Below are 15,440 nucleotides of genomic sequence, written 5' to 3'. Positions count from 1 at the left end.
GGTAGCGACAAGCTTATTCTGTTTTTACACTGGGGTTTTTTTCTGTATGCTTTTACTTTAGGTACACTTTGGTTTCCTTGAACCCTGTAGAGACCCTTGGTAAAGGAATTGGGTTTCCATTGTCTTTGTCTGTTCAGAATTGTCCTGGTAAAATCTCATAGGCAGCTGCAGGAAGGCAGAGGGAAGCGGGAAGCATATGCACGCATGTGTGTTAGCAAACTGTTCTGCATATTGCTAAAAACATATCTCCTCGTGTTTCCTTTGTGCTGCCTTACGGTCTGGTGAATGGCCAGAAACATTTCTTTAACAAAATCACAGTGAAAACTTTTCATTTTCACATAATATTTTGCTGAGGAAAGCCAAATCCTTTCCAGCTATTTTAACTTCATTGTCTTGCGTCTTCTGTAGTGTTTTGTTTGGTGGTTTTGTTTGTTTGTTTGTTTGTTTGTTTAACTCCTGTCTTTGTGCTGGTGCCTGTCTGACTAGTTTCTTCAGGTTGCACACCTAAACATGTTTTTGGCAGCTTTGTGTGTATCTGGCACAGTACATGCCTTGGGGGTGGGAGGGCGAGTGGCCTCCTGGCAGTACCAGCTCTACTTCAGAAGAAAATACTGCAACTCCTGGCAGGTGAATCCCGAGTTGTTATAAAAAGTCACAGGTATTGCTAGTTCTCATAAAAGGCCAAAACCTGCCCCCTGTGTGTTTTGGGCTGGTCCCCACACCTGGCATTTCTCTTGGGAGGTGCCTGCAGTCCCCACTCAACCTGCCTTCCCCAGACTTCCCACCAACCTGAACCCCTGGGCACTAGGGCTTCCCCAGCCCACCCGGAGTTTAGGCATGAGCAGTCCTGGTCCGTTGGTGTGTGTGGTCCCAAGTGATGGACGCAAACCACGAGTGGGTTACCACACCAGGCTTCTCAGCAAGCTGTGGTGCACAGCCCTCTCACCCAGCACGATATGGGGTTTCCACAGTTGTGGCTGCGCTGGCAATGTTGTTTATCACGATGTCGAGGGTACTGCTGGTGTTGCTTCATTAGAAGATCAATTCTAAAGGTGCCATCTGTACTGCTCCAGTAGCTCCCACTAGTTTGTTAGGACTCATTATAATATTGGCCAGTGCTTGGGAATACAATTAGCAGTGTTAGACCTGAGTCTTTGATTGAAAGACTGCTTATGCAAACAAGGATTTTTTCCTCCTCAGATGCATTAGTAACAAAATTAAGGTGTATATACCTTTTGCTCAGTTAACTGCCTCATAGGCAGCAAAGCTGTGAGTGAGCTGGATTGTTTTTCCATTGAATCATTTATGGAATTACTAATTAAATTCCAATTGCTGGAGCTTTATTGATGATAACGATGTGAAAGCCAGGAAGAAAGCAGCTTGATTCAAGGCTGAATATGCAGAACTGACCATTAGAAGAAAGCCATTATTTTAGTTGTTACTGAGCAATTCAAATCTGGAATTACTGAGAAGTGCTTGGAATGCCAGAACATCGTCTTCACACTTGTTTTCCAGTTTATAACCAAAAGCCATTCTTGCAACCTAATTGGCAGACTGTTCTTAAGTGCTTTATAATCCAATTAACATCTAGAACAGTAACAAAGCATTTGAGTAAATGGAAGTAATTTCTGTTTAAATGACTTGCAACATCATATTTGCAGCAAAGGTTTTCTGTGTTGCATGCTCTTCTCAACTGTTATTACTTACTTGACTTTGGAAAGATAACTGCTAATCTAACAAAAAACATACCGCTCTTATTGAAGGCATGTTGAACAAGCTAAATTGCTGAGCTGTTTTCTGGGTTGGTGCAGTGAGCCATCATCTGTCCCGGATGCTTGTTAGTGTGTCATTTCTAGGACTTTATGACTCTGTTGGACTTAAACCAGGTGATAAAGCCAAGGTGAAGTGCCAGCCCCCTCTAGATGTAAGTTCATTACTTTGGAGCTAGTGCTTTTCTCTGCTGTAAGGAGGAAGGAAGCAAAAGCATGAACGCTTGAGCAACCAGGAGGTCACAGCTCTGCTTCCATCACCTCTCACTGCAGATTTCAAAATGTCCCTTTCTTCTCTCCCATTGGTTAGAAGACTGCCCGAGTTAGGAAGTTGACACGGTGGCCACCTAGCCCAGCCCACTGCTTCTGGAAGTGGCTGGGAGGGGATGCTTACAGGAAAGTATATGCAACAGAGCATGTAAAGACCATTTCTTCTCCCCATGCGTACCCTTGCCGACTGCTCAAGACAGGGTTTACAGTGACTGGAGTTTGCATTTAGATTGCCACACTTAATATCACCAACAGACAATCCTTTTGGGCCTTTTCTACTTTTTTGCCTGTCACAACATCCCTGGGGAGTGAAATCCACTGCTTTGTAAGATGCTGTGTGACTAAAGTTCTTCTGCCTGTTGGCAAAAGGTGCCGCCTTGTCATTTCAGAAGGTGGAAGGGATTGGAGGGAGATTACCATCTTCAGTGTGTCACCTTCTGACCACCAAGGATGCCTTCTTTTTTTCCCATTGCGTGAGCTGGTCTACAGCAAGGTGTTGTAGAGCACCGAGGAGATGGTGGTCATGAGAAGATCAGCAAGGTCAGGAATGGAATCCACTTACCCTGCCAGTGAGCAGCTTTACTGAGAGAAACAGCATCTGATTTGGGTTGCTGTTTTTTCCCCTGCTCTACCATATCATTATTTGAAATAATTATGTTTCTGTGTGAAGTTTCTTCATGGTTCACTTCTGCCAACAGATGCTGTTTCTGAAGCTAATTAGACTGTGGGGTCTGCCCGAGTCCTGCAGCCTGGCTACAGAGTAGAGGCGTATATCCTTTGTTTGGGGAGGAACGGTTTCGCCTCTGGGGTTGGTGCAGCTAAAAAGCTGCTGTGGGGAGCACGCACAGGCCGTGCCAAGGGAGCCCTCCAACGCTGTCCTTGCGTTTATGTGGGCAGCAGTGGTTCTGTGGCTGAAGCTGGCCCCTGGGCTCAGCCGCTTTACACAGACTCCCTGGTGGCCTTTGGCTGGGCAGAGCAGGAGCACGCGGGGAAGGTGGGAACTCTCCCCCACTCTCATGGCATCTTCACAGAAAACTTGCTTCCAGCATTTCAGAGGTGGCACACCCTGTTGGGCTGTTGCCTTCAGGAGGACCCTGGCTTGCCGGTGCACGTAGCATTACAGCTTGCGGGGCTTTGCAGTAATGCTAAGTCTTCCCGATGGAAATCTTTCCAACTCCAAAGAGTTGCACCCTTGTGCCTTTATTCTCCGGAACATTTGATACATCTTTGTCAAACCTTCGCAGCATCACTAGTGCCATACATTGTATGTCTTGTTTGTGTCAAGGACGTCTCTGAGAAGGCAGAGGGAAGTCTGGAGGCAGAGAAAGGATTTGTTTTCATCTGAAAATTCAAAACCTGCCCCTGTCCTGGGGCTGTGTCCCCTTTCAGCTGCTGGCTGGCTACCTGACACAGCAGGCTGGCTACCTGACACCTGACACAGCAGGCTGCCCTTGGAGTGCTTGCCGTAAGGGAAGGCCTGGTCTCTTGACGTGGTTACGGTTCCATTGAGGGTGGCGAGAGATACCAGGGCAGGGTAAAAGAGTGAAAACAGCTGAGGGTGTGTTGCCATAAGGCCTCCACTGTACCTGCTGTCAGGAAGGACACTTGAGGGAGGTCGTTGCCAGTCTGGAGAGCATTATGTCCTGCTGGATCTGAGGATCTGAGTACGTGTTACCTGTGCCCTGCCAAACTGGAAGCGGTGCTGAGGACTCACAGGGAGGGGAGGGGGGGGGGGGGGCGGCTTTTAGTCTTCCATTCTGGAATGCTTGGTGGGAGTGACCCATCATCACCTACTCTGTGCAGTGCTTTTTTCCTGGAACTTTTCAGTAGAGTGCAGTGCTGTGCTTTCAGGGTTTATCTGCCCTCCCCAAGGTGTCTATACACAGCCTTATGGTTGCCACAGCAGCAAATTACACAGTAAACATTTCGGAAAAGGCTGTCATTGCCAGAGGAGGAGTTAAGCTAAACTAACAGAGATGAGAAACTAAGAGCCTCTGGCAGGGTAGTTTTAGGACTACTGCCTGGTAGAAGGGCTGGAGCAACTTTTTGTTATATTACTTTGCAGCACATGTGGTGGTTTTGAGTAGCCGATTAAACATCTGAGCTTTCTTTTTTCCCCCCCTTTTTGCAGCTCTCCATGAATTCCCCAATGACATCTTCACAAACGAGGACAGGAGACATGGAGCTGTGGTCCTGCACGTCCTTTGTGTAAGTTTTGTGACTTTGCATTTCTCCTGTCACTGTGGACAGGGCTTGGTGCGCTCACTGCAGGCTGGTGCCACCTCCCACCCACGTTGGCTTCAGCTCTCAGTCATGGTTGAGAGTGTGTTTCAGTAACTACGCTGAGCATAACATACTTCAGTTTTACATAAGCCTCTTCCTTTAAAAGCCCATGAGTTCAGGCGCATGCTGTAATGTGAATAAACTGCTGCGAGTTACTTTACTCCAGACAGACTGGCTTTGCTGAGGTTGCCAGGTAGCTGTGGTCCTCTGCCCTCCGCCCCTGAGCATGACGATGCTGCGGGGTTGGTAGGTCAAGGGAGAACGTTGATGTAATTGCCTTCAAAAAGTAGTGAAGTCTTATCCTCAGAAATTCCCCCTGGAAATCCTCGTGGCACCCCTTATGACATAGCTGTAGGAGAAAAAAATTAGAGAGGGTTTTTGTTTAAAAAGTTTATCACAAAGACCTTACTGATATCAGAAATTTGTGCAATTTTGGGCTTGGAGTTTTGTGATCTGTCCCCCAAACAAGTTGGTATAAGTAGTGTGCATGGGTAAGGCCAAAATTAAAGATACTCAAGATAAATTTATTTAAATAACCCTAGTCTGTCAGTCCACTAGGCATTTAGCTAGTGTTAAGAGGACCTTGTGTTCAGCAGCTGCAGTTCTCTCGCAGAGGGAAGCGCTGTCCCTCCAAATCTGTTCCTCAACTTTTGTTAGGTAGATGAAGACAATTCTTTTTTAATGTCATCTTCATTTAAGAACTGCCAGGTTGGTGCTTCTTGGGGTGAAGAGGCATTCTTCAGCAGCCAAGAAAATATCTACCTCTAATGGATGTTTAGCATTTAATAACTTCTAGTCAGCTTAAATGAGTAGTCACCGTGAGCTATGTGCAATGATCCATGATTTCTTTTAAGTATAAATTAGATTGTATTGCATATTGTGAGTGCTCTGTGTTGTGATTTTTTATTTTTTGGCTAAATGGTTGCAGAAGTTTGCTGGGTAACATCACTATTGACTTCATCAGGCAAGTTTAAGGCTTCCAAGTTTCCATGGGAACATTGAGCTTTGAGATGTTTTGGAAAGTGAGCACTGGACCCAAGCTGGATTTTTTAGCACCCACAAGAATTCTCCCAAAAATTCATATAAACTTGCACTCTAAGTAGTGTCACGCAGCAGCTAGTCACCCAGAGTCTCTCTGCAGCTGGTGGAGAGATCGACCTTCAGAGGATCTTCAGCTCCTCTGTTGTAAGTCTGGAGTGAAGCTGCAGGTTGGGTTTCACCTGTTTGACTCTGGTCAGATCTGCTGCTTCACCCCGTGGGCTCTGAGCTGCTTCTGTCCCAGCAGCAGAGTGGGGTTGTCTTAAACTGCTGCAGCCCCTGTGTTCTGCACTGTGAGGTCAGTGTCATGCGTGATGGCTCTTGCATGTTGCTGGTGGCCAGCACTGTGCCATCTTCTGAATGTCCAAGATGCTGGGCTTGGGTGGGGCTTGAAAGAAGGGCTGGGGATGGCATTGGTGGAACTGGGGAGCGGTCCCAAGGAATGCCATCCTGGAGACCTGTCTGTGCATCCCAGGCAGCCTTTGGTCTGCTCTTTCCTGACTTTTGGACACTGGATTTTCTGGTGTGAGGGTCCATTTCACAGCCACAGTCAGCGTGTCATGCAGCACCATCTGTGGGATTTCACTCCTGTCTTGACATGCATCTTGGCCGGTGCGTGCTTGCATCCAAGTGCTGATTATTTGTTTTCCTGGCAGTCAGTGCTCTGCACCTCAGTTTTTGTGTTTTGACAGGCAAAGGTCACTGTTGCTTATCTGTTAATTCAAGGAGCTATATATTAACTGCTCTTAACCCATACAGAAAGTGTGTAAAAACTGTAATAGTCTTGAAAAATAGCAGTAGCCTGTTGGCACCCTTGTAACTATATTGTGGGTAATACAAAAAAGTGTTATGAGAGTTGTTTAAGAAAGGGATTAACTATGTGCAGTTAAATTCATCTCTTCACTTGGAAAACAACTAGCAGGCTCCCATGCAGCCACTGTAGGCAAAAAGTGACGATTATAGCAGCACATTGCTACATTGTAGCCTCATGTTTCTTAGATTTTAACACAAAAATTATTTTCTAAAAATCTCTTGAGTTCCAGGAACACGTTTATAGTGAGACTGTTAAAAATATGAATTGCTAAAATCATTCTTAATCTCTGTGTGATCCACATCTCTGAATGGTTTTTTCCAGCTATTTAAAAGAGATGAGACCTGGGCTGAATGTTTTCATTCTTAGTAACAATGAAATCACATGTTCTCATACAGTTGACTACTTAATCTACAAGTTCAGTTATTTTCCCATCTACTTTAAATTAGATTTGGGCTTCGTAATTGCTCTCCAGATAGTTTATTTTTTCCATAGACTTTTTTGTCAGTTCTGCATAAGCTCTATGCGCTTGTAATATGTGTCAAAATGGGGCTTGGAAGACTGAAATTCAAGATAAACTGTCTACTTCAGAATAAAAAGGAAAAATCTGTTTTTAATGAGAACTAGATGTAAGCATCTGCTGTCCCCAACAGAAACATATCTACTTTCTTCCCCTCTAGCAAGCAGCAAGACTGATACCTTGGTCCATCAGTGCTCCATTGTTATTGCGGTTCAAGAAAATGTATTGACCGTGCTCTAGCTCGTGCACGCCCAAGGTGCAGGACCCAGCTGGATTCACCTTTTCTAGCCCCATGGTACTTGGGAATGACCCCTCAGCTGTCGGATGCTGTCACAAGGTGTACGGTTCCAAGACAGCAGGCATCAGTTGAGAAGTGTCCCAGTGTCTGTCTGCCCTGAGCTGCCAGCTCCATGAATCCCAAGGGAAGTTCCCCCAGGCTTCTCTGCCTATGGCCCTGGTCCAGCCCCTTGGGTGGAGTGGGGAGCAAAAGCAGCAATGACAAATGCTTTGCCTTCTCCTTTAGCAGAGTAATTGTTTGTAACCTGTTGTCAAAGAGAAAACTGATACTTGGAGAAAATAGACAACAGTCATCATTTAGCAACCTGCCTGTTTAGTCTGAGTTGACAGGGGTTGTCATCGTATTGAGGTGATAAACCTGTAATCCTGTTTTTTACCTTCCAGCCATAGTTACCAAATGTGTGATCAAATCAGAGCATGAGCAGAAATGCTCTTTGTGGAGGAAAGTCACCTTGTCTCCATTGAAATTTCTTTGCGAGTTTGAGGAAACTGGACTGTAAAAGGGGCTTTGTGACTGCAGGGAGAACAAGGGAGCGATGATTAGCAGGTCATCATCATACTTCTCATATTTATTGACCTCCCTTTAAACAGTTTTTACTTGTTTCACTAAAAACTTGTTCTTTCTCCTCTCCCCCTTTGTCCATACTTTCATGTTTATTTTTGAAAGGCATGGAGGTAAAGCTGGTTTAACAGAAGCCAGAGAACCAGGGGGAAAATGCTGTGAACTGGGGCCCTGGGGGAGTGCGATAGATGGCCTCTCAGCGGATTCCCAAGGCATCTTCTCCCTATTGTTTAATAGAAGTGAAAACACAAAGACCCCAGCAGATCCCGTGGTGGGGCTGTGCAGAACTACTTCATGTAATCTGATGCTTCATGAAGTTGAAAGTAAATCCCCAAACACTTCAAAAATCTAGGAAAAACTGGACAGGAACAGTTTAGCGATAGTTTTAGGTCTGAGCTGAAAATACTTCAGTGTAAAGGAGAAGTGGGCCACTAAAAACATACTACAGGCTTGGAGCCACAGTGTTCGATTTCCCCCTAGATACTTCAGAGCTCGTCAGCTGATTGCTTCACTGCTGTTATCATCATGACCTCTCTGAGAAGAGGACATGCTGCTATGGATAGTAACACCTCCACTGAGTTGCTGGTTTGGAGGAAGCCCGAGTCTGGATTTTGAGAGTCTGGTGCTGTTTACTGCTAAAGTATCAAGTGCACAGCCTACCATCCAGGAGCTCCCCACCGCTTGAGAGCTTCATTTTGCAATCTTAACACAGCTCCTGGTGGTGTGCAGGTGTCTAGGTGTTCTTGTAGCATTGGATGGGGTTTAGTTTGTTTTAGCAGATGCATACTGATGCTTGTGCAGACCCCCAGCCCTACTGTGCTTGTAGACACTGGAAGATAGGCACCTGCTACCTCCATGAGACAGGGGAGGGAAATTGCTTCACCCAGTAATTTTTAAGGTCTTTGCTTACAGGAGAGGAAGGAGGGTTTGGGTATTGCTGCAGGTTTCCCTGGAAGAGCCTGATGGGATGGGCACTGTCTTTCCTCCCTGCCACGTCCCTGCTCAGCCATTGTCTGCCCAGCTGCAGGCTCTGCCCTGATCCCTGTGTTACCCATCTTTTTGACAGTACAGCGTTGGCTCCCCTTTTCCCAGCTTTCTCTGGATGTATCCGGGATGTGGTGCCAGGACACATTGCGCTGCCAGTGGAAAGGCCCGTGTATGTGTGCGGTCGGTCGAGCCGCTGGCTGGATGGCACGAGGGCTCTGCACGCTGAGCAGGGTGACAGAGCGGGTGGTTCGGTGTAGCCATGGGAACAGGGTGCACCAGTCTCCTTTGTGCAAGCTGCTCAGAAAATGTAGGTCGCTCTGGATGTATCTTGTCTTTATCTATTTCTACACTGAGTTGAAAAACAGCTGTGTATATTCCTACAGCACAGAGCTGTCTCATTAGGGTGATGATTTTCCAGTGCCCCAGACATGCTTACCTTAGCGATGCTGCACAGCATAGCTTGCTGCTGAGCGCATTGTGGTACCATGGGCTGCTGCTCCCAGTGAACTTGGACTCTGTGGGTTTCTCGTTTGTTGTTTTTTTTTTTTTTTTTAATTTTTCTTTGATAATGGCATTTTGGGTGGTTTTATAATGCACTGGGAGTTGAGGAAAGCCCTGTGCTTGTAACAGTGGTTTCAGTGATGGCCCTTGGTAATGCCCACTTGCCTGGTGTGGGAGGTCTGTGGGGGTGTCAGCTAGGAATGGTCACCTCTTCTTTTCCTGGCTGTCCTGGGAAGAAGGCAGGGCTGTGGGAATTGCTGGCTCCTACAGCATTAAGCTTTCTTATGAAAAGCTTCTTGCTTTGGCTCAGCAAAGTGAGTTTTAATCTGAGTATGAAGAACCAGCATGGGAAACTCAAAGGACAGCTGGACAAATGTGAAAAATTATCATTTATGTCCTGTGCAACAGAACATATATTTCAAGTAAGATACTTAATCTCCTCTGATGCAGAGATTGCAATTACTTCTCTGCTGCTTATTTGTTAGAATCATAATTTTAAAATCAATCCTAATGTACTACTTAATCTGGTATTTGTAATCCTTTTATGTAGGGCCATTATATTTTTGTAATTTTTTAATGTCCCAAGGAGGAAGACTTGTCTTTTAAGTAGGTTGCCTGTTTAAAGGCTTCCGTGTCTTCACTTCAAGCCAAACTCAACTAAATGATGCTGGAGCTGAGACTTGTTTTTTCTGTTCTGTCCATCGTGTTGTCCCCCATGGCCATTACACACGTCATGCTCCAGCTCTGCCTGTGCACACCCGCGTTTGCCCAATTGCTGCCTTTATCCCTGATGCCTGTTGTCAGGTGGAAGAGGCTTCAGCAAGTGCTGCCCTGCTGCTTTCCTTACCTGTGCTAAGCCTGCTGCTCCCGTCGTACTGGTGAGGATGGACTTGCATGTATCAAAGGGAGAAGGAATGGGTCTCTCCGTTGGATCCCCAGGTTAATTTGGATGGAAGCTGATACCATTTAATCAGCTGCAAAATGTTAAAGCCATGCTGTTTGCATTCTCCACATTTGACATACAGAACAGACTTGCTTACCCTGATGCTGGCTGGCTTTCTTCTTTCCACATAAAATAGCCTGGACTGGTGTCTGGGCTCCATCTTTCTGAGACTGACTTGATGTAAAATTAGGTTTTTTTGTTATGTTCCTGCTGGCCCAAACTCTAAACCTGATTTTGTTTTGTTTGTTTAAAACCCAAACAAACAAAAAAAAGCCCCACCATAAAAAAAATCACCCAAGCAACTTTCAGGGAAGTAACAGTTACTGTCTTCCTGTGTTCACTTACCACCTGTGTTTGCTTTCCAAAGGTAGTTGCTAGTGTTTTAGTTTGTGAACCAAGCTGTTTTCTAGCTAGATACTCCTTAGATTTTGACACTCTATACTGTATTGCATTCAGGCCAGTTAAATCAAATTAGAGAAGACTCACAGCCAAAACCAGATTTGTGACATTGAGGTCATTGAAAATAAATGCTCAAGCATGTAAGTCAGTGTGGGTTCAGCCTGATCTGTTTTATCAGCCTGGTGTTAAAATTTGCTGAAGTCACCCACAATAATCTTAGTGACTTGAGCAGGCTTTGGCTCAGTGCTTTCAGCAGACGCAGCAGCATGGCATTCCCCACTACCTCCAAGAGAATTAGAGAAAGTGTGACAGCAGTTTCTTCACATTGGCTTTTCTACTCCTTACTCATTTCAGTCCCATTATTGCCTCTTCTTTTCTACCAGATCTTACAAATGTGTAAGCATGGGTGGACAAAAGAAAATTCCCATGTCACCTCTTTGGGTTGTAGTTGTGTCCTCTGAAAATCGGAACACAATGAGATGTAGCTTTTGTACCTGCCTATGGGAACGGGGATATGGATGTGCCTTGCCATTCTGGTTCGCGCTACAGACAGTGTAAACCCACCCCTGGCATCATTTGACTGCTAATTTAAAGTGTTTCAGAAGGATTTTCTTGAACTTGAACTGATGGACATCTTGTACCCGATGTCCTTTGGGACTGATTGTATTTCTGGTGAGCGCTGCGTACAATGTGGTAACTTCACATGATCTGAAAAAAACGTGAGAATGTACAGGAGGCAAAGACGGTCCATGTGTGCCGCATGTGGAAGCAGGTGCTGAAGTGAGCTGGTTTGGCTTTTGAGCGTGTGCTTTTTTTGGTTTGTTGTCTCCTCTCTGTCCCCATCGCCTCCCCCCCCCTTTGGGAGAACTTGGCTACCACAACAGCGGCAGATTGCAGGAAGCCCGAGCAACCATATGATGCCCTGCACTCTGTGACTGTAAATTATGTCAAATGTAGAGGATGCTCTCAATTTCTAGGGATGATGATGTACAGATTAGTGTTCTTGAAAGGCATTACTGTGTATTTGGGAAGGGAAAATGATGGCATGACCCACTGCAGATTAGTATGATTAGCAGATAAAAAAAAATCCAGCCTGAAGTTGGGCACCCACTATCCATTGTATTTCAATGAGATTTGGATATGTAACACTCTGGGGCTGTTTCTGATACTTTTTCCTATGATGTACAGTGTCTGTGAGCCATGCGCTTCCCTTATCTCTGTTTGTACAGTTATCTGTTGGTATCATGTCAGCAGCTAGTGCTCCTTCTACAAGATGAAGGTCTCTGCTGCACTCAGCAGAGTTGTAGAGCTGGAATTTTGCTTACATGCATGGTCTTCTGGGCCATTTTGCAGTGTAAGACTTTCATAAACAGTAAGTTACATTTATTCATGTATATGAGTAATGACAGAGAGAGCACAGAGACTATCTGAAGTGACAGTCTAGCACTGAATCTTCAAGATGGTGTCAAAATCTTCCATTATTATGAAATTCCCATATCTAATCCTGAAAAAAAGTATACTTGAATTATTTTGGGGCTTCAAAAGTTTTCATGGCTGAGATTTTCACAGAAATTACTGGCTTTTTGCAGCAAAGTTATAATTAAATTCTGGCAAGTTAGAATCTGGTTGTTTGGGGGATTTAAACCTGTTCCTGGAAAATTAAAACAGGAACAAAACCCCAGAGGCCATTTTTATTGCTGCTTTCCCTCCAGAAAAATATACTCTGTTCTCCTCCCATCACCCAAGCTTCAACAGTAAACTTCAAAAACAAGCAAAGCAGGAGGATCTGTTGGTGATGTGGTAATAACTCTGTGCTTCGCTAGGATTAAGACAGTGTTTTTCTACAAGTAGTGGCCACTTTTCTTAGCTCTAGTTATCCACTGGAGCTGCACTACTTGTAAAAATAGTTCTATAGTGGTACATGGCAGGTGTTACAAAAAAGATGGAGCCATCTTTGAACTTCAAAGTAGATTTGTCTCACTTTGGGAGAGCCTGTGGGTGACACTGGAAACACAAGGGATTGATGCATGCTCACCTGCTTTGTTGGACCACATGCCAAAATTACTTCTTTCTGGGGCTGTTTGCTTTTGGCACAGTAAAGGTAGCTCTACAGGTAGGTAGGTCTATCTTTAAGAAAAAAAAACACAACCAAAACCCAACAAACAACTACATGTGCTTGAAAACCTAGCAAAATATTATGGAGGAGTTGCATGTTTCCAGCGTGAGGGGCATTTATATGATCAAGTCAGACAAAAGGTGTAAGCTCAGGGCAGGATGGGAATCTAGATGCTGCTGTGGGACTGTGATGCTGTAAACCAGCCCTGGGACTGTGATGCTGTAAACCAGCCCTGGGACTGTGCTGTGCACTGTGCAGACCTGGCGCTGAGGCTCAGTTTGCTGCTGTGGTTAATGATATGCACTGCTCCAGAGCAGCATGTGTCTCTCTGTCTGCAGTGACCTCGTGCCCAATGTGATGCGGGGGAATGTAATTTCCTTCGGTGCATGGGAGCGGTGAGTCTGCTGGCCTGAGCACGCAGCTTCTCACTGGGTCTGACCCAGAGGCAGCCAGCAAACTGCTGGGGGAGGGGTGTGGAATTGGAGAGGGAGAGCTCAGGTGTTCATCTCTCCTGCCTTGCTGTGTGCAGCCTTTCACATTCTCTCTTTTTGGACATAGCTGGTTGTGTGCAGCTGCTTCAGTGCAGTCTGTTCCAGGTTTATGTCCTGAGCAGAGCTTCCCTGTTTGCATGCCCCAAATCGAAGGATCTCGCTTGTGCGTGCTGTGTGCTTTCACAGCTACATGGCGATATAGAAACCTTTGCCGATACTGTAGTCTGCTGACAATGAGATCCGAGACGGTAATGTAGATTCTCTCTGTGGCAGGTTTTCAGTAGCACATGCAGACAGATTGTTTTCTAGTTCCTATGGGGATGCCAGCTGAAATAGATACACTGCATACCTGACACCAAGGAGTGCTGCAAGGGATGAGCGCTGGCCTGTCTTGCAGGTCTTCAGAGGATGCAGTGGTCCTTTCTTCTTTCCTGCTGCCCTACTGTACAGGACACTTGGCTTTAAAGCTTTGCTGCAGCTCTCCTTTCTGCAGTGTGTCCTCTGAGCAGCATGGGCACGGCTACCCTGTTGGGATGATGCCCTTATTCCTTTGGGTCTCCATATCTCTGGCTCTGTTGCTTTACCACAGGCCTAAGTTTGTATACAGTACTGCAGGAGTAGCCTGGGTGGCCTCAGATACATCTGCACCAGCAAACTAGAGCAGGCTGGGGCATGGCACAAGCCTGGTTGTGATGCAGTGCTCTGTTAGGTAGCTGGCATGCTTTCCCCCTGGTTTTCCCCTGCGCCCACAAAGTATTTTTCTTTCCAGTGCCAGGATGTGAGTCACAGCAGGGGATAGAGGACCTTTCCTCTGAGCCATATGGGAGGGAGGACAAGAGCTTAGCTGCACGTGATACCAAAAAATTGGAGACAAAACTCTCTAATATTTGGTCTGGAGTTTTAGAAAGCAGGCATTCTTTATTTTTGGCGCTGGATGCATGGGGAATAAGTTCCACCCAACGTGCATACTGACTTTGTTCTCTGTTTATCTTTATATGGCAGATCTATACATATTAATGATGTTTCTGAGAAACTGTTAACATATTCATTACAGTTCCATGAACTACTTATCATATCTATACTCTTACTACACATGTGTGACCTAATGGGTCAGGGGTCCTCTGGTGGTCGTCCAGTGTCACCCAGATGTAAGCCGTGCTGTGCTATTTGCCTGTCAGGGCAGAGATCAGGCCTTCGCATGTTCCGTTTAGTAATACAGAAATGCAGATTAAATGCTTCCATAATTCTGTGAGAAATGGAAGAGTTGATTTGCCAGGTATCCTTTAAAGTCTGGTGTTCCCCCTTGGGTTTCAGTCATTTGGAAGTTGTTCCTGTGTGGAGTTCAGCGAGAATTATCACTGGGATTCCAGATGACATGGCAGGGCCGTCAGTTGCAGAAAACAAGCTCCTTTCCCCTTTCTCAAAATACTAGCATTTCAAAAATCTCTCCTCTAGGGTTTAGACTTTCACAGAACGTAATCATAAAAAAGCCTTACGCTGTGCAACAAGGCGGGGGGGGGGGGGAGGGAAGGATGGCAAAAATATTTAAGTGTGGCTTAGCAATATTCAGAGAATTGCGGGGTGGGAGGGGAAGGAAGGTAGTCTTTATGATGATGATAAACTTTCAGCAGCTTTTGATAGCTCATAAGAACTTTTGGATACATATTTCATGATCTCTCCATTAAATCCCAGAGCACCTCCATGAATTCTTCTTGCATGAGCATTTTGGTTTTTTAAAAAGTATATACCAAAACAAACCTGAGATGAATTGGGATGCTGTTTCTGCTTGACAATCTCCAGACTCAACATTCTCTCTTTTCTTTTGCAGGCTGTGTATATGTTCTATGCTTTGGCAATTGTCTGTGATGATTTCTTTGTCCCTTCATTGGAAAAGATTTGCGAAGTAAGTATTAGAAGATGTTACTTAAGCTTGTGTGCTGCTTTAGCAGCAGTTCTTGAGAACCTCAGAACATGATGATAGTGTATTTACTGTTGTCTTAGAGCATTCCCCATGCTTCTTGTTTAGTTGCTCAACACTGCGTGTGTGTGTTGGCTCAGCTTCATGTTCTTGCTCACAGGAGATGGGCTGAGAGTCTGCTGGTGGGTAAACTTGGCTGGCGTGCCCTCGTAAAGCCAGCAGTCACCTCTCAAATAACAATTTCTGTATGTGCATCATACCACTTCTTAAAAACAGAGGCAATTTATAACACGGTGAAAAACACGTTCTCTAGAGCAGTGATTCCCACTCAGCCCCACGCTGCAGGCTCCTCAGCGGTGCTGGCTGCAGTTGGGTTTCCAGGTCATAAGCCCAGCAGAGCTTTATTGGCTTGTCCTGTGCTCTGCTGCTCGCCACTGATGGGCTCGCACCTTGCTGGCTGAGAAGCCCTGCCCCTGGGGTAGGGTCCAGTCTTCAGAGCGCGAGAGGGTCGGGCATTGCTCATTGCCCACATAGG

The 15,440-nt window shown here is 45.6% G+C and overlaps 1 protein-coding gene across 12 annotated transcripts in view; it reads left to right on the top strand.

The window, feature by feature from the left end:
• Positions 1-15,440, top strand: part of LOC102054298 (sodium/potassium/calcium exchanger 3) — a 280,251-nt gene that overhangs the window by 95,347 nt on the left and 169,464 nt on the right. For all 12 annotated transcript variants that reach the window (XR_008735018.1, XR_008735023.1, XR_008735021.1 and 9 more), the window contains exons 3-4: positions 4,171-4,247; positions 14,816-14,890. Coding sequence is in view for 6 of the 12 variants with exons in the window: in XM_055726124.1 (XP_055582099.1) it covers positions 4,171-4,247; positions 14,816-14,890 (152 nt within the window). In the remaining 6 variants the exon portion in view is untranslated. The remainder of the gene's footprint in view (positions 1-4,170; positions 4,248-14,815; positions 14,891-15,440) is intronic.

The sequence above is a fragment of the Falco cherrug genome, chromosome 13 (genome assembly GCF_023634085.1).
Source record: "Falco cherrug isolate bFalChe1 chromosome 13, bFalChe1.pri, whole genome shotgun sequence".
NCBI lineage: Eukaryota > Metazoa > Chordata > Aves > Falconiformes > Falconidae > Falco > Falco cherrug.
This window is presented reverse-complemented; position numbering and strand designations above follow the sequence as displayed.